The 19,700-nt window shown below is 39.8% G+C and overlaps 1 protein-coding gene across 2 annotated transcripts in view; it reads left to right on the plus strand.

Moving 5' to 3' along the window:
* GALNT17 (polypeptide N-acetylgalactosaminyltransferase 17) overlaps positions 1–19,700 on the plus strand; it is a 447,808-nt gene that overhangs the window by 144,335 nt on the left and 283,773 nt on the right. For both annotated transcript variants that reach the window (XM_004460693.5, XM_071211180.1), the window contains exon 2: positions 12,191–12,374. In XM_004460693.5, coding sequence (XP_004460750.1) covers positions 12,191–12,374 — 184 coding nt within the window. The remainder of the gene's footprint in view (positions 1–12,190; positions 12,375–19,700) is intronic.

Genomic DNA, 19,700 nt, shown 5'->3' on the forward strand with positions numbered 1-19,700 from the left:
CCATCTGCTCCCAGCAAGTCTCTTCTTTTCTTTGTTTTGTTTTGAATTGGTCTTTTCACCTACCCACTCGGCATCTATATCAGTTCGAGCTGGGGCTGTGCCAGGACATGTGTTTTTCATCTCCAGCATGGGGGAAGTTTGTGCCAATGTTTCTTTGGCCCCAATATTGAGTCAGGCCTTTTTACCCTGTGCATCACAGTGGCATAAAATCTTAGAGTGTACTTCTTTAAGGCCTGCCTGAAGGCGGGATAAAAGAGAACTGAAGCATGGAGGCCCAGGTTCTCACTCCAGCGCTGACTGCCTTCAGTGATCTTAGAAGCATTGCTTGTCATCGTTGGGCCTTGGTTTTCTTACCTGCCAAATGGGAACGGGGCTGTTCTGCAGATCAAATTAAATAATCTTTGTAGAAAGACTCCAGGAAGTATGAAGTTCTTAGTACACATAGAATGTGTCATTTTGAATAAAATTACCATTTTAACAGTTAAGGACATTTTGTTCCAAAGACATTTCAAGCACATAACAATGATTCATTTCCCCTCCAACTACAAATACTGCACGAGCAGTTTGGTTAATGGACAAAAACGCATTGTCCGTATTCTGAGCTTCAGGGGGAATTACTTGTGCAGAGGCCTAGTCGTTGTTTTGGCTTCTAGGACAAAATCCAGCAGTGGACGAGTGACTGACCATGGACAGCTTGAAAGCATTACCATGTTCAGAGGGTCAAAGGAGCAGATTTGTTTAACCTGGGAAAAAAGATGATGTTAGGACAGGTCACATGAATGTCTTCAGACATTTGATAAGGACATGAACGTGTAGTTACATACAAGACCGATGTAGGAGAGAAAGAGGACCACTGGGGAGAAGAAACTGAGCGACAGTTTGTTGAAATTTTACCTATTTGAGCCGTGCATCAGAATGTATCACCTTGCAAGGTGGTGAGCTCTTTACTCCTGGAGGAATACAACATGAACTGGGTGGCCATCTCTCACAGATTCCTGCACCGATGGGAGGTGGGGCCAGTTCATCTCTCCTTCCTCCCAATTTAAGATTCTGAGTTGACCTCAGGTGTCCTGCTATCCTTCTGCTTAGGGAATGTTTTTAGAAGTTCTCTTTCACCAAATATGATAACTTCATTCCAGATATGAAGACAAACATAACCTTTAGACATCATGTCCAGGGAGCATTGAGGACGCAGGGCAGAAAATGTCAAAGTCATCATCATAATGCAGATGTCAAACAAATGTCAAGATCATCGTAATAATATATGAACTGGGAAATCAATAGTGAGTTGACATGAGTTCATCAAGCAATTTGTACCAATTTCTGACATGTCACCAGAAGATTTCTAAATCAACACTAGTGTATGGTAATACATTTGGCCAGCTCAGCTTATTAAGCACTCATTCACTTATTCATTCATTTATTCACTCCCTTTGCTCATTCAGTCATTCATTTATGTGTGCAGTATTTATGAGATGTCAGATCAGTGTGCTACGCACTGGGGAGACAAAGATGTATCCCTGCTCTCAAAGGCACGTGTTCTGGTGAGTCGAACAGCCAAGGATGCATATAATATGATGTGAGCCAAGTTGTGGTTGAGATTTCCACTGAGGAGCAGCGTTTGATGTTCTGGGCTCTGTGGGGTTCAGAAAAGATTTGCAGGATCGTGTTGAGTAGCAAAGGTGAATGGCAGAGGCACCGAGAGGCAGTGGCCTTCTAGTAGAATTGGAAGACCTTTGGTGTAGCTGAAGTGAAGGATGCAGCACAGAGGGAGATGTGGTAGATGAGGCTCTGCAGGGGGGTGGGTGTATGAGCAGCTTTGTATATTACATGAATTGTTCTTCTATAGGTTGTAGGGCGGCACTAATGAATTTTAAACAAATAATGATCAGATTTGCATTTTAGATAGCTCACTCTGGAGGAAAGTGTTGGGAGCTGACTTTGATAACTTAAGGAAGAAATGACTTGAACTTGAATCTGGGTGGTGGCAGAAGTGATGGCAGGAAGGAAATGGAGTCAAGAGATATGTCAGGGTTAGCACCAAGAGGATTTAAGTGATAGATTAAAAAAAAATTTAAATATATATGATAAATACAAATATGTATTAATTAAATGAGTTAAAGATACACTTTTCATATGTACATGCGTGTGTCTGTGTATATATATGGTTAATATGTATTTATATATTATATCATAGTAAAGTGCTTCTTATAGTACTTTGAATCTAGTAAACGTTATTCAGTTGAACTAATTAACATGTGTCAAAAATTGGAGCTGTTCTCTTTTTGAGCAATATTTTCTGACTAGTTTTTCTGTTCCATTGATCTTCCTATCAGTTTTTGTCCCATTGTCTCACTCTAAATTTTTAGAGCCTTCCTGTGTGCTGTAATAGCTTGTAGGATGCATCCGTCCCATTGAGTGGCATCACAGTTTTCTCAGGTGTGCTCCCTAATGACCGCTCTTCTCAGGCTGACTTCTGTCTGAATGGTGGCATCTCCTTTTCCCAGGGGTAGATGGAACTTTCTCATGAAAAAACCTGAAATGATTGGGCATTATTAAATTTATGGCCCCTACTTCCCAATTTTAATTTTTCTCCAACTTCCAAATGCCTTCGCCTTGTCGTGGGGTCTTCCTGGGAACCTGGGACCTTCAGAAAGTAACAGGATACCCATAACCCAGGCTCGCCAACTGAAGACGGGCAACATGCCATGCCAGGCTCTTCCCTGGCTAAGCGAACTCACGCCTGTGCGTGTGTGCACGTGTGGCGTTTTCTCCAAGGTGGGAGATATTGAGATAGCAGATCGCCTGTTGCCGCAGTCTCTAGCTATTCTGCAGTTGTGGGTCTGTGGGCAGTATGCTCCCTATTTCTGAAAGAATAATTCTGGGAATCTGTGCACTCATGTTTAAACTGTAACCCTGGAGAAGATTATGTCCTTCTTTGTGTGGAGGCAGCTGGGATTTGATTTCCAACCTCGATTCTTTTTTTTCCCCAAGCCCTTATAGAGCCTTTGTAGCTTGGACTAAACCTGGGACAGATGTGGGCAGTGATTTCCTCTTACTGAGCAGATACCAAGTACATGAACCCTAGAAGATTCCTGGACCCCATGAGAGATACATGGAGCTGCTCCATCATCCACACGAAATGTCATGCAAAAAGTTGTTCATCGGGCTACGTTAGTAGGGAATTTCTAAAATTCCAAAACTGGATATTATTTTTTTATTATTATGTTTGGGAAACTGGATGACTATTTGGGAAGAAAATATTTAGAGACTCACCTCCCAGCGTTTGTGTAAAACTTCCTCTCAGTCATCATGCTATGTTAATTATTATTGCTTTATTTCTTTATTTAATATTGGATACCCCCCTTTTCTCTTCTTTTACAAAAATTTCTAAGCGTTCCTTACCTCTATGTTCTTCCTGGTTAATTTTAGAACCTTTTGTCATGTTCCAGAAAAAAAAAAATCCCACTTGGAATCATGTTAAACCCATAAATTAGTAAGGAGAAGTTGTATCTTCGTAACATTCCAGCTTCTGTTTAAACATGTCTCCCTTTGTCAATTTATGTTTCTTTTTATTCCTTTTGTAGGATAATTTTATAATTTTAGAGTTTTTTATTTTTCTTCATATTAGTTGATGTTATTTCTAGATATACTGCAATATTTGTTGCTTTGGTAAATGGAGTTTTTAAAATCTCATTCTAATTTGTTATTGCCAGAATACACAACACAATTAGCACACACTTCTCTACCCTCCCCAGCCCAGATATTATGATTGAAAGGTGGCCTTCCCTCCTGCTTTATTTCTTTACTACACTGAAAACTTACTTCTCTATCACGGCTGTCCCAGAGGTCACCAGTGCCTTTTCATTGCTAAACAAAATGCCAAGTAAAGCTTTTTAGGCCTCTTATCTCTGTGTGACATTCATCAGAGTAGTCTGTCTTCTTGGTTAATATAAATACACTCCAGTATTTAATCTTAATCCCTCTTCTCCTATTAGATGTTCTTCTCAAGGAGATTTAATTTTTCCCCAACATCAACTGTTCCTTTTATAATAGATGGCTCGAAGTTGAATCTCCAGATCTGTTCTCCAGTCATCCATATATTCAGCAGGTTTTAAAATTTTTCTGTGTCAGGCACTGTCCATGACCACATCCCTGTCCTTCAGGAGAGTATCTAGACTTGGTGACTTGGGATAAGTTACCAATGGTGACAGGCTTCCAGGAGGAAACAGATGGCACACTCAAGAGGGGTGATTGAAGAGAGTTTAGCCAAATAACTTTTTACAAAGGTTTGTGTGGAGGTAAGGGATATTGAGAACAAATGACAAGGGATGGTGAAATTCCCAAGGGTTAGCAACAGGGGAAGAAGGGTTGCCTCCCTAAAGCCTGAAGGGGCAAGGGGAGGGAGCAGCTAAAGGAAGGCAGGGGATGAAACCCTAGGAGAGGCCTGCCTGATGGGCGCTGTGGCTTTCGGGGGAAGAACGCTGGTGCAGTAGGAAGGGCCGTGGGGAATAAACACCCACCCCCGTCTCCCCCCACTCCTCAGCCTCTTTGAGTTGCTTCTTCTTGGTTGAACCCACCCAAAGCCAGAAGGCAAGGAAACCTGTGATGTGGCCCATACAAGTCAGTTTCCTGGGGCGCATGGCAAGGTGAAAAAGACCGAGAGTGATCCTGGAGAAAAAAAATGAAGAATATTCAGAATATTCTATGGGATGACTGACCTCCATCTGTTCCCCTCTCTTTCTCTTCAGCGTCTTGCCTAATAGCACCACTTGGCTGTGCTGCCTTAGGCTGAAATAACTCTGGAGGCAGCACACGGAGGAAAAGAGATGATCGGTTAGGTACCTCTAGGCCTAGTGCCAAGTACCCTACCTCCCCGCCCCCCCCCCATTCCCTTCCCTTTTTCCCTCTTTGCTTCTTCCTCCTTTATCTGTTTGTGACTTTTGCACTTACAGGTTCATGTAAGTCTGCAGAGGATGCAGCTACTTCTGGTCAAAGAGCAAGGGACACTTTTAAAAGAGAAGGTTCTAGAGTGTGCGGACATCTCATCTTCCTCTAATGATAACGTTTCTCTGCTAAGCTCAGTCCAACTTGAGCCTTGTCTGTGGACCTAAACTCTCGTCTTATCAGGTCCACAGATAAGGCTCAAGTGGCCTGAGCTTAGTTTCTGAGGCCTGCTAAGTAGGGATGCTAAAATGCCAGTGAAAATTTTTGCTGCTTTGTTGAACCTTTCTGGCAGATTAAATTGTGGGGAAAATGGGAGCACATGGACCACAAAATATATAATTCATAGTTGTCACATAGCGCTGGGAGGAATGATCTTTTTTAAGGCTCCTAAGTGGGTGCCTTTCATAATGGAATAAATAATACCATGGAGAAAAAAGCATCTCATTGGGAACTGTCATTCCCCATGTGTCCTTGGTAATGGTACCACGGATTCCTAGTCTAATTTCTATGCTATTTTAAAATAAGTTCCCGCCCTGACCCCTTTGGCTGCCCTGGAAAGGTTGCCCGTAGGGGCATGCTGGGCAAGCACAGAGGAGATGCATTTTGCTCTCAGGTAGAATTTAATGACTTGGGATTGGAAGCTATCTATTTAGACTAGACAAAAGAAAGGCTGTGTTGTCAAGGGGAAAAACAAAGACTTGCTAACCAAACCTCACAGTTGAAATAAGAGGAGGAATCAGATGTTTTCCACTGAAGCTGCTGAGTTAAGTTGAAGGTCAGTTTTTCCCATTCCAGTGGAGGCTCTTTCCTTGACCCTTGGGCCGCATGCTGGCAAGGAAACCACAGAGGCCAAGACTGTGGCTTGTGGAAAAGGCAGCAAGTGCGGGGAGAGAGCAATGGAGAATCCAGGGTGAAAAAAAGCACAAAGTAACAAGGGGGAGAAAATCACTGTCAGTAGTCTGTCATCTTTTTTTACTGTGATGTATTTCATATGGTGTATATATATATCTATATCAGATATAATTCAACTATAAAGAATAATTATATAATGAATTCTGGTTGTATTCACCCCTAGCTTTACAACTGAGCAATATGCAATTCCTTCGAGGTCCCTTGTCTGTCCTTTCCCCAATCATAATCTACTCTTTTTTTTTAACTCTTCTTTATAGTTTCATCACATTTATTTCTCTGTACTATACATTGATTAGTTTTTCGAAACTTTGTATAAATGGAATTATATACATTTTTTTGCTTGCTTTTTATTGTATATTGTCTATGAGATTCATCAACTTGATACTAGTGGCTGTACTTCATTCAATTTCATTGCTCTGTAGTTTTCCTTCTTATAAATATACCACCATTTATTTACCATTCTTCATCATGTTTTCAATGCTGGGTTCTTCCTACCTACAAAATTTCATGGACAAAGTGAATTAAAGCAGGAGTAGAAGACAGAGCACTTGTGTTTGTGTGTGTGTATAGAGGGAAAGTCTTACTCAGTTCCCATTACTTTTGAAAGGACATATAATTAATCCCTCTGAGCCTTAATTTCATCTCCAAAATGATCATGGTAATATCTACTCTACCTGTATAATTGAAATTGAGTATGAAACATTTAAAGAAATTTAAAGCCCAAACAATGATATCAATGAGGATAGAGAGAGAGAGTGGTCAAGAGGATTTATTAAGACAAATAGGAAGCTTAACTGCTTGGGTCTTATTGAAATGTTTCTCCATTTCTTAAGTTTCATTTCCTTGGAGTCTTTTTTTTTTTTTTTAAAGATTTATTTATTTATTTATTAAATTCCGCCCCCTCCCCCGGTTGTCTGTTCTCTGTGTCTACTTGCTGCGTCTTGTTTCTTTGTCCGCTTCTGTTGTCGTCAGCGGCACAGGAAGTGTGGGCGGCGCCATTCCTGGGCAGGCTGTACTTTCTTTCGCGCTGGGCGGCTCTCCTTACGGGTGCACTCCTTGCGCGTGGGGCTCCCCTACATGGGGGACACCCCTGGGTGGCAGGGCACTCCTTGCGCGCATCAGCACTGCGCATGGGCAAGCTCCACACAGGTCGAGGAGGTCCGGGGTTTGAACCGTGGACCTCCCATGTGGTAGACGGACGCCCTAACCATTGGGCCAAGTCCGCCACCGTCCTTGAAGTCTTGAACTTTATATATAGCTTAAGTGAGAAGAATACACATAGAGCAGAGAAGATATAATTTTGAGGTATGCATTTCTGACTGTAGATGCAAGAGTGGATGTTATCAGAGGACCCCTCTGAAACATTGTCTCCTTTGTGTCACTTGACACTTCCCTGGCAATCTGTCATAGCTATAGCTCCCTCTGTGCTGATGGCCACCAGGTTCAGATTTTGGACTCCCTCTGCCTTCTGAACTTCCATTCTCCTGAGTTTGAGCTCCACACTGGACATCTGATTTTATCTGAATGCCCTATGGAGGCTTCATATGCCACATGTAGAAAACAAAACTCTTCCTCATTTTCTTAGACTCTTATGGATGCCCTTTCCAGTCCTCACTCGGTTCTTCCCTTTTGCTCTCCCTCAATATTTGCCTGTCTCCCACACCCCACCCTTGTGATTGTATCTTTAGATATTTCTTAAATCTTTCGTCTCCTTTTGACCATGACTACCTCTGTCTTAAAATGAGGCCTCTCCATCTCTTGCCTGGACTGCTGCATGGGCCCTGGAACTGTTCTCATTATTTACCACAGAGCCCAGGATCTATCCGCCTTTACCATCCACAGAATCTTAGAAAAGTTACTACATTCTCAGACTCAGTTTCCTCATTTGTAAAATAGAGATCATAATATTTTCCTCATGGGATTGTCAGGAGATTAGCAGAAACAATAATCGAATATATGGAAAGCACTCAATAAGTGCTCAATAAATGGTTGGTGTCCTTATTGTTAGTAGCCAGGGTCTCTCCTTGTGCTCTCTATCTCCTAGGCGAAATTTATAAACCACACCTCAGATCTTGTTACTTTTCTTCTCCACACTTTATGCACCTTGTCACTTGTAGCTAAAAAGCTAAACTCAAGGGAACAGGACCACATTCTAACTTTCTTAGGCCCTGGGCATTTTTTCCTTCATGGGTTTCTTCCTCCAAAGAGTGTAATATTTAAAAATCATATTTTATGACTCTGTTGTTCTGATTTTAAAAGTAATTTAAACCTTTACCTGGGTTCCTAAAAGTGTCACGGGCTCTAGGCAATGTGCCTATTGTGGTGAATGGTTAGGTCCTTCCTGAAGAGAACATGCCCCTTCTCTTTCTTTGCTTTGGTCCAGATTTGAAGGAAGTCGTCCCTCCCCCCCCCCCCGCCCCTTTCTTTCCTTCCTTCCTTCCTCCTGCTATTGTGTAGAACTTTAGTTTTACTTTGCTTTTATTCATTCAAATTAATTATCTTTTATTTCATGTGTAATACTTGTTTAGACATACTGACATATTTTCCATTGTTGCTTGGATCTCACTTCCTTCTTCTGACTTTGGTTTCCTTTGTTCAGCAAATATAATCTTTTCTAACATTTTCTGTGAGTGGTAAATAATCTCAGTGGTTTTTGCCTTATTTTTTTTTTTTTTTTTCTTTTTGTTTTTTAAAGAAGTTTTTTCTTAATGATTTTTTTTTTACCTTTTTTGTTTTTATCTGAGAAATGCTTTATTGTACTTTCACACTTGAATAGTAGTTTTAGCTGGGTATAAAATTCTAGGTATTTGGTTATTTCACCCCAGCACTTTTGAAGATAATGCACCATTTTCTTGAGTTTCTATTGTTGATGTTAAGAAGTCTGCTTTATTCTGTTTGTCCTTTTGTACTTAAATCTTTTCTCTGTGGTTGCTTTGAGGACTTTCTGTTTTCCTTTGGTATTATGTCATTTAACTACCATGTGTCTGCTTGTAATTTTATTTTTATTAATCCTGAGGATTTATGCTTTTTTAATCTGAGAGTTCATATTGTTCATCTGAAATAGTGTTAACCATTATTTTTTAAAAAATATTTTGTCTCTCATTCACCTATTTTTTCTCTGGAATGTTTTTCATATGTACATTAGATCATTTCATTCTCCCTAGCCTCTTTTTTTTTTTTAAAGTACTTTATTACATATTCATTTTTGTCTTCTAATTTATTACTTGTCTGCTTATTTGTGTTTAATATTCTTTTTAATGTGTTAGGTTTTTCATTCAATGACAAAATTTTTCTTTATAGAAATATTTATTTTCTTATTGGTTTTCAAATCTCTTTGTTGTTACATCATGGTACCTTGATGTATTTTAGGCTTTGAGTCTTTTTAAACTACTATTATTTTATATTCCTTTTCATATTGTTTTATTATCTCAAGTTACAGGGTGCTCAAAGTTCTGTTTATGATGTCTGCTGATGCTTACTCATGGTGGATTGTGTGCTTGTGTCTTTTATAATTTTTTTCTTGTAAACTCTTCAGCAGGGCTTTAACTACTGGAGTACTGTGTGGTCTGGGTTTGGAGTGTCTGTCCAGAATGATTTCACGTTTGAGTTCTGCAAGTGCCCCAGGAGTGTCACCAGTTCCAAACAAAATTTTATATTCCTTGTTTCCTTGAATACTGCCTGAAGACTTTATGATCTAAAATGGAAAACTTTGACCTTGGAGGGTAGTATACATTTAGATTACCACCCAATGTGTGAGTGCAGCTTCTGTGTTAGGATTTTTCCCTCATTCTGAGCCCATTCAGAGAATATATTCTTCATTCTCTTATTATGCCAGTGCTTGGATTTAATAATAAATAATCCAGCCTTTCTTAAGGTCCCATTCATGGGACCCAGCTTTTCACTATATTTTACTTTCAATTGTATTTCTCAAGAGAACCCAAGTTCTTGTATCCTGTGCATGAATGTAGATAATGAGCAACCCATCCTTCATTGCCTTCTGGCAGACACACTTTTGGCTGTGATTTTAATCTGCCTCTGAGAATTTCCCCTTCTTTCTTACAAGCTCAGCTATGTATTTCAAATATTTAAAAAAATATTTTATTTAGTATTTCTTGCTGTTTATACTGGAAGTTTTTTATGTAGTTTTAACTCTCCATCTTGCTGGAAACAGAATTTAATGTCACAAGTGGTTTTTTATTTTATGTTTACAACTTTAATTTAGGTATTTTCACGTACCATTAAATTCAGCCACTTAAAATGTACAGTTTAAGTGGTTTTTTAGTCTATTCACGGAGTTGTGAAGCCATCACCATAATCTAATTCCAGAACATTTCCATCACCCCAAAAGAAATCCCATAAACATTAGCAGTCACTCCCCATTTCATCCCAAACGCCCCCAGCCCTAAACAACTACTAATCTACTCTCTGCTTCTCTATTTGCCTATTCTGGACATTTCATTGAAATGGAATCACATAATATGTGCTCTTTTGTGAATGGCTTTATTTATTTGGCATAATGTTTTCAAGATTTATCCATGTTGTAGCATGTATCATTCTGTATATTGCCAAATAATATTCCATTCTGTGGATATATCACATTTTGTTTATCCATTTATCAGTTGATGGGCATTTAGCTAATATAAATAATGCTGCTATGAGCATTTGTGCAAAGTTTATGTATGGACATATGTTTTCATTTCTATTGGGTATGTACCTAGGAGTGGAATTGAATTGCTGGGTTGTATGTTAACGATGTTTAGCATTTTGAAGAACTAGCAAAATAATTTCTAAAGTGGCTGTACCATTTTAAATTCCAGTCAGGAATGTTCTATCACAAATGTTTTTTAAACCAAACATAGGCGTTTGGAGTCACCAAGGGGAAGTGTTCTTGTGGATCTTTGAGTATGAGAAATATGATGTTTTTGGAATATTTATTACCCATTAATGTAGAATGAGAGATTAAAGATAAGGGAGTAGGTAGGGAGTGTTAGAGTCATCCAACCATCAGTTAATGGGGGCATCTTTTGGGGGGTGGCAGGGAGAAAATGGCTTAAGGGTTCCTGGAGAGCATACGGGACCCTGGAAATGATTCTCAGGCAGAAAAATGATGTTCACCTGAGACCATCTCTGAGCTACTTGCTCAACCTTTGCTTTTTTGATCTTGATATTATAGAGAGTAAATTTCTGTTTTCAGAGAAGCAGGAAAGCAAATACAAGTCTTGCCACTCTTTGATGGAGAACCATCTGTGATCAGAGCAGATCTGTTGACCTCTGAGTTTCCTAGAAATGTCTTACTGGGGAGGTTTGCAAGCCCCTGGGCCCTGTAGGCTGCCCCACCAGGAAAGCTGAGGGAGCTGTTTACATCTCCAGGCCATACTCTTCCTAACAGTGGCAGAAATGAGACTTTGGTAGGTAAAGTGTGTGTGTGTGCGTGTGCGCGCGCCTGTGCTATAAACAGAGTATATGCATTCGTGCACATCTGGGTATGCGTGTAGTAAGTAGGTTGGGTGTTTGAAATAGCAAAAGGGAATGACAATAACAAAAGTTTTCTAGTCAAGCAGTAAAACCTCCTATAACTCTAGGATTTAAAAATTGCCCATCTAGCTGTTTATCGTATAATGGAACAATAGGTATAAAGCTGCCACCATCCTGCGAACTTGCAATTGCTCAGTGAAGCTTGTTACACAGGCATCCTACTCTACTTGGCATGTTTATCATCCTTACAGGCCTTTTTCTCTGTGATTTATTCTCCAACATTTTGTATTTTCTTTTGCCGTTTAGATGAAATTTAAACAAAACCATTAGGTAAAGAGCTGTGTCAGACTGTTATGCACTTTAAAACACTTGAAAAAATAAATCTGCATGTAGTTCTCTTTTCAAATGAAGCAAAAACACCTTCAGTTGGGCAGGTAACTCTTACTTGCTCTTCTTTTTCTGCTTTCTACGTGGGTTACTCCTGGCATGTCTAACCTTGTAATTGGTCCATGGAGAGGAAAACAGGAATGGAAAATAGTCCCAGTTCTGTCCCATTTTGTGTGTCCAACTTGGTCCGAGTTTCTCCCAGTTTAGGTGGTCTCTTGATTTTGTAGAACCTGTCTCACCTGAGTTCCTGTAATGAGGGAGAGAATCCTAATTGGCAACCACACTTTAACTCCAGAACTCATATTTGCTTTGCCTTCCTCTCATTGTAAATGTTTTCAGGGCATATCTGGGATTGATAAATTTCTGTGACAGATAATGTTGGCATTTCCATTGAACCTATAGCTGAGATTGAAGTGACGTGTCCTGGTGTGGTGGTTTTCAAATAATTCTTTTTCCCCCCTTTTTCTAGGCCTATCCAAATCCCTTGGGCTCATTGAAGGTTATGGTGGGCGGGGCAAAGGGGGCCTTCCTGCTACCCTTTCCCCGGCCGAAGAAGAAAAAGCCAAGGGACCCCATGAGAAGTATGGCTACAATTCCTACCTCAGTGAAAAAATTTCACTGGATCGTTCCATTCCGGATTATCGTCCCACCAAGTAAGTTCTGATTAAATCATTCAGAGGAGCTTGCCCAGTCAGATGGATATTTGTAGATGCCAAGCCTGTGACATTCTCTCATGTTACTCATAACTAGCAGGGGTGCCTTTTATCTCACTCAATCGCCTCTACAGTCAATAGACTATATAATAGATGACTATTGATTGTGAAATATTAGCAAATGAAAACGTTTAATTTTCACCAAAAGAAAATCAGAAACATAGAAAGGTCCTCAGTACAAAGTCTTTTAAATAAAAAAATAACAATCACCCATGAGCTCATTACCTAGTGATAATGATAAGGTCTCCATATATTGTATTTGTGTCTATTTTCTATAAAAATTGTAAGCATATGGCATATTGTTTATCCTTTGTACATTTAACATTATACGAAGATGTTTTCTGGTGTTATTAATAATGGTAATCACTTTCATTGTTGGAATTGTGGGTTATTTTCAATTTTTCATTATTAATAAATAATACTTTGATGAATGTCTTGCCACTCAAATCTTCAAGTATATTGACTTGACATTTATTTTCTTAATCCACGCTTCTGAAGGTATAATCCTTAGATCAGAGGGTAGGAATATTTTTTGGAGTCTCTTGATACATATTGTAATGTTTTCTTCCAGAAAGTTTGTACCAATTTCTTCTCCCTGTAGAATTTTACTAGACCTTTGCCAGCATTGGGATTTAAAGTACCTTTGCCACTTTGATAGGTGAAAAAGTACATCACATTATTGTTTCAGTTCATGTTTTCTTGATTGCGGTCTTTACCTTTTCAAAGATTTGGTGGCATCTTGGTTGACTTATGAGGGATCTTTGTTCTGTGCTCTCAGATTTAAGAATTGTTTATTTTCTCCTTGTGATTTAAAGGTTGGTCATAGAGTCAAGATGCTGGAAGACAAACCCCTCCCTATATTTTAGGTAGGACTAGAAAGAAGCCTTGCCTCAAACAGATTCCTCATTTTTTGTTAGATTTGTAGTGGCTCTTTTTCCATTTAGAGTGTGTCCTTGCTTGGAGTATATTATTACTTTTTCAAATGGATTTTGTACAAATCAGTTAAGTATCCTGGTTACTGAGAAAAATAGATTCAAGATAAAGAAAATTGTCTTAAATGGATTTAAAATTGCAACATTAGCTGAGAAACCTGTTAAGTCTCTCTCACTGCCTAATAAGCATATATTCATTTTGAATCACTAGGAAAATATACATCACCCCTGTTGGAAGCTGTTTTGTGTTCCTGGACTTTTGCTCTCAGAAACATCTGGCTGTTTTCATTTCCTATTGCTCTCTGATTAGCCTTTCTTATTTGGACTTTGGCAAATAACTAGAGTTGTTTTCTTTGTACTCCTATGAGAATGAAAAATGCCTCATGGAGCTTACTGGAAATGGGTCAGGTGAACAAATATTAGTGAGCACCTATTATGTGCCAAATGGTGTTCCCCATGCTAGAGGTATAACACTGGATAAGACACGATCCTTGGTGAGGGAGAAATGCATGCAAGCCGATGAATTCAGCTTTAGTCATCGATGTGGTGTGTGTCAAGCTAGAGATATTCACAGAATGTGCAGGGAGAGTCTGGGAAAGTTTCCTGCTTGAGATTATGCCTGAGCTAAATCTCACAGGAGCAGTAAGAGTTAGAGGGTTGAACAGAGAGGAGACATGAGTAGTTCAGCCAGGGGAATGGCCTGAGCAGAGTTGGGGATATATGTAAAAGTATGGTGTACTCAAGGAGGAGTAAGTAGTTTAGTATTGCCGTGTAGTGTACTGTGACAGTTTGAATGCACCATTTGTATATTATCCACCCTGAAACTCTACTACAATGGAGGGAAAAGTATGGAGAGGATGGAAACCCATAAGTGAAAACTAAACATGTTAGGCATGACAGCAGGAAAGAGATGACAAAATTTTGGAAGATATAAGAAAGATGGATAAGTGGTAAGAAAACTGGATGAAGCTGAGATCTAATTTCCTATGTGACATAGAGTGTGGTGGAAGGAGCAGAAGAATGAAACCCATTCCTCTTTCTCAGAACCCCAGAGAGATTCAGGAATTGGTGGCACCAGGCACTTCTGATGGCTGGCAGGTGGATTTGAATGGGAAGATTGGATACAACTCTATTCTCCCACTCTGCACAGCCAGAGACTGTCCTTCCCTCCTTGGTGGCTTATTCCCTGAAGATGGTGGACCACAGAGACTCTAGGCATTAGTATGTAAGCTATAGTCTAGCATAGTAGGACCAGGATGAGGGATGGGGGTGGGGGACTGTTAAGCCCTTTAGGCTCCTCACCCCACCAGACTCTCATATCCCCCAGGCAGGAGTTGGAGAAATCCTCTCTAAGGAAACCATTCAGCCTAAGGAAAAGGCCAATCCATCTGACAATGGTGGTATAAACAAAATGGCTGATTATCTGCTTGTGTATTAGTAAGACGTGCCTGTGGTAAAGCTCCACCCATCTATACAAAACTGTCTTATTATTATTATTATTATTATTCAAGTGAACAAGGACAGCCAGGATCTCTAGATATCTCAGGAGAGCCTCTCTAATAAAAGATCTTAACAATAGCAGCAATGACCTCGAAAGGCATTTGGGAGAAACTTGAAAACTCTTAATTAATGACAATGAAAATGGAAGATGGGACACCCACAAAACAAGAACAAAGTGCTTTGTTAAAGTAATAATCAGAGAATAAAAAAATCTTCAAAATGAAAAATTAGCAGAAATAATTCAGTAAAAGGTTGGGAGATAACACTGAGGAAATATTCTAGAAAATAGGGGAAAAAAGAAATGAAAAGTAGAAGAGAAAAAATGGAAAATGAATTAGAACAGTCTAGCAGGTTCAACATCAAATGAAAAGAATCTTAGAGAGAATAGAGAAAACAGAGAAGGAAATCATCAAACAAATAATACAAGAAAATATCCCAGGACTGTAGGACGTGAGCTTTCTGATGAAAAGCTTCCACTCAAGACCTGTATGATAAATAAAAGGGAAAAAAATGAAACACATCAAGAAATGTGAATGTGAAATTTCAGAATAGCATGGGTAAAGGGAAAGTCCTAAAAGCTTCAGAGAGAAAATACAGATCAAAACTGTTGACATTAGATTTCTCAGTAGCATCATTAGAAACTAGAAGAAAGTGGAGCATTGACTAAATAATTTGGGAGAAAACATTCTTTCCACGTTAGAATTTTATACTCAATTGTATTATTCATCAAGAGATAGAATGTGGAATCTGAGCCTCCTCTTGACATAGAGGTGCAATGGACACAACCAATCCAATGTCCACATAGAAGAGGTGGCATTGGATTGGGAAAAGTGGACATGGTGGACGATGGGTATGGGGAAAGGCAGGAAGAGATGAGAGGTGGAGGCGTCTTTGGGACATGGAGCTGCCCTGGATGATGCTTGAGAGGTAATCACCGGACATTGTAAATCCTCACAGGGCCCACTGGATGGAATGGAGGAGAGTATGGGCCATGATGTGGACCATTGTCTATGAGGTGCAGAGGTGCCCAAAGATGTACTTACCAAATCCAATGGATGTGTCATGATGATGGGAACGAGTGTTGTTGGGGGGGGGGAGAGGGGGGGTGGGAGGGGTTGAATGGGACCTCACATATATATTTTTAATGTAATATTATTACAAAGTCAATAAAAAAAAAAAAGAGATAGAATGAAGGAAAGGCTGCAGATATGTAGGATTTCAACAGTGTTACCCTCCTTGCATTTGCTTTTAGGAAGCTCCTCAAGGATATGCTCCAGTAAAACAAGGGGGCGAAGTACGAAAGAGGATGATAAATGATCTTGGAAACAGGAGAGTTCTTAAGGCAGTTCCCAAAAAGATGCTGAAGGGAGCTTCCAGGATAACATTTCAGAGTGACAGCTGTGTAGCAGGTTTAGAGAGCAACTCCTTGTTGGAACAGGAAGGAGGAGGGCTTCCAGAAGGAATGTCTCCACAGGAGGGGGAAGGAATTGAATAATTACTTTGTGTTTTTTTTTTTTACTGCATAGTAATACTATGCATATAGTAGCTGCTTTGCCTTTCTTTCAGAAAATGGGGCTGAAATAGTGATAGACACAGAACAGTGACCTTATGTCAAAGGAAAGTAATTACTGACTATAAAAAAACCCCAGCTCTTCAAGAAAGGATTTGCAATTCCATTCCTCTGTGGCTCAGCTGTGTGTATATTAATTTAACTACAAATTATGGTCTAACAATATCAGAAGCAAGAGAAGGTGAAATGTTTATGTAAGGTGTGGGTAGTGCAAGAAAATCAAATCATCATTTTTTGTAACAGGGAATCAGTTGAAATGCTTAAAATTTAAAAATCAAGAACCAGTAGGGTAATTATTGTTATTTAGAAGCATGGAGATTATGAGAATGGGGTGAGACAGTTCATATTTTGATCAAATAAAAATTCAATTAAGCAATATGTAAATCTGCACAAAACAAAGTGCAAGGTGGGTGGGTAGAAGTGTAGGGGAAAAACGGGTTGGGTTGAGTGTCATGATGACATTTGCATTTTTAGGTTATTCTGGCAGTTACATGGATGATGGATTTGAAGAAGGTAATTGAGCTTGCCCATACGCCATTCATAGTAACCAGAGGCACCATTGCAAATTCTGAGCTCCACAGCAAAAGTTACCAAATTAACCTTTGTTAATTACAAATTAATCCTTGCCATCAAAGAATAGGAAGGGCCTTGGCTGTAGAAGCTGCTTTTCTGATATTTGAGCCCTGGGAGGATAGGATGGGAGGCAGCTGCCTGGGGCCAGAGAGATTTCTTCCTCCAATGCAGACTAAAACCCAGGAGAAATTATCTCCCAGTGGACAGGATCCTACTTGATAAGCTGCAAAACAGCTCTCACAAATTTAGAGAATTTAAATTGGCTAATTTCATTGCAGTTTCAAACAGAAACTTAGCTTGCTTTAATTCTTATTGTTTTATTACTATAATATTACTCTTGAGAAAATTGGTTCATTTATAAATATGAATGAATCTTTAGGTAGCAGTGAGATTAACCATTCGTTTGTCATATTTCATGCAAATAGATTCCAAGATGTTGTTTTCCATTTTATTTTAATTCTCTGCTTTTTTTTCTTTTACTGGATGGATATTTTAAATTCATATGAATCCTAAACTGTCACATTTTCCATTTTCATTTCTTCTTTTGCTTAAAGCTGAGAAAGACATCATCCCTCAGAATATTTATAAATATTCTATTCTGTTTTGTTTTGCTTTTCTGTGATTCTTTTATATTTTGCTCCTCCATCTAGAGTTTATTTTAGAATGTGGTTGCAAGGTCTTTTGCTCCAAATGGCTGTCCTTTTTTTTTTTTTAAATAGATTTCCAAAACAATTTGTTAAATAACTATTCCCTTTCTGTTATTTAGAGGTACTAAATGTGTCACGCTTCATTTATATATATATATATATAATTTTTTTTCTGTTGGCCTCAATGTTATGTCTTCCATATTTTTTTTTCCTTTCCTTTTTTTAAATTCTTAAAAATGGTTGTGTGGAGCAAGTTGCTACAGTGGTGAACACAGGTTCAAGGCACAGCAGAAACGTTCAGCAAATGATCCCTTTATTGTATGCACAGTATGAAGAATCCAGAAAGGGTCTGTCACTGACACAGCAGAAAGAGTCCAAAAGAGCTGGGGAAGAAGTGCCATCACCCCCAGTCTCCCAGGCTAGCTGAAAACCGCCCCTGGACAGGGTCAGTAGATGGCAGCTGCACACACCCCACTTTGTCCTGGAGAAGGGGCCTGTCTCTACTGTCTAAGCGTGGCTTTTATCCCCCTGAGGGAGGGGGCCCTGCCACTGACAATTCCTCTTCTGATAAGCATCTGGGGCTTATCCTTGCCATTTCTGGTGTAAGGTCTGGATGGGCCTTTTCATTAGACTTAACAGCTCCCCAGGGTGTAGAATGGCACACAATAGAAGGGAGGCAGGGGTAGCAGGAGACCAGGGAGTGGCCTCATGGCCTGTAGCTGTGGCCTTCTCTGGGGAGGGGGTGGGGGGCTGTGAGGTCTGGAGGTGCCTGTGACTTCCCTGACTGGTTGTTTAACTGAAGTCTTCCATGTGCCAGAGGCCCTGCTGGGATGGAAAGAAGCAAGGCAGCTCCTGGCCCCTGAGAAAATCACATAGTGAGGAGGCAGATGACTACTATAACTCCAGAGCACCTTAGAAACTAAGATTAGTGGATGAGCGGTTGTGGGAGAGTCAGAAGGCTACACAGAGGTGATACTGAGCTGGATCTTAAGAATGAGCAGCGATTTCCTTCTAAGGAGAAGGCAGAACATTTGAGAGAAGAGCATGTGCATAAAATTAATAGCAGAGTGCCTGGAAAACTTCTTAGATTTGGGGGTTAGGGGAACAGTAGAAAACATTTGGCCAGAATAGCTTCTAGAGTGAATTGTGGACAAAAAGATTGGCAGAGAAGGACGAGGCCAGATTGGGAAGCACCTCATGGGCCACCATGCTTAGGGACTGGTAAAGCACATTGCCAGTGGACACAGTGAAGTATTTGAAGCAAGATGGTTTTAATGTTCTAATTCCTTTTTAAAAATAATTATAAGTATAGAGGATGGATGCAGGGAGTAGAAGCTGGTAGCAGGATAGCTAAATAGAAGTCTTATGTCCATTTACCCAACATTTATTGGTGCCAGCTGTGTGCTAGGCATTGCCTAAGAGAAAGAAGGAGGGGTTAATGCTCATTTTATTATTATAATATTACTTTTGTAAACGGTTTCCCTGTAACAAACCAAGAACTTAGCAGGGATGAGGTAGAAGGGCTAGATTCAAGAAAAAAACCTTCTGAGAATCAGTAAGATGAGACTAATTGGGTATGGATGAAGTGGGTACCATCAGGAGTTTCTAGCTTGAGATGGGGTAACCACATAGGGTGAATCTATCCAGTTTATTCCAGCTTTATCTGGCTGTATGTGTACAGGTGAGTTGGTGATTGCGGGTACAGGCTGCTATGCACAGAAGCCAGGCAAAGCTTTATAAACCTCTGCTTTCCATTGCCCAGATATACCCTTCTGTATCGTATCACAGCGTGTTCGTTATCTGCTTGTCTAATTATCGTGTGTAACATGGGGGAGGACCACCCAGAAGTACGGAAATCTGTAAGTGCTTGTTAAGGCCTCTGCTGAGACCCCTGGGCAAATTTTATGGCCTGCCTGCCTCCTCGCTGAACCATGTCGGTAATTTATGGCAGTTTCTACAGCTGTTATCTTCAGTTTCTCCTTTGGCCTCCTCCTTATAAATCCAGATGTCACCTTTCTTGGGAATTCATTTTGCTTCACTCAGG

Source organism: Dasypus novemcinctus, chromosome 23, assembly GCF_030445035.2.
Source record: "Dasypus novemcinctus isolate mDasNov1 chromosome 23, mDasNov1.1.hap2, whole genome shotgun sequence".
Taxonomy (NCBI): domain Eukaryota; kingdom Metazoa; phylum Chordata; class Mammalia; order Cingulata; family Dasypodidae; genus Dasypus; species Dasypus novemcinctus.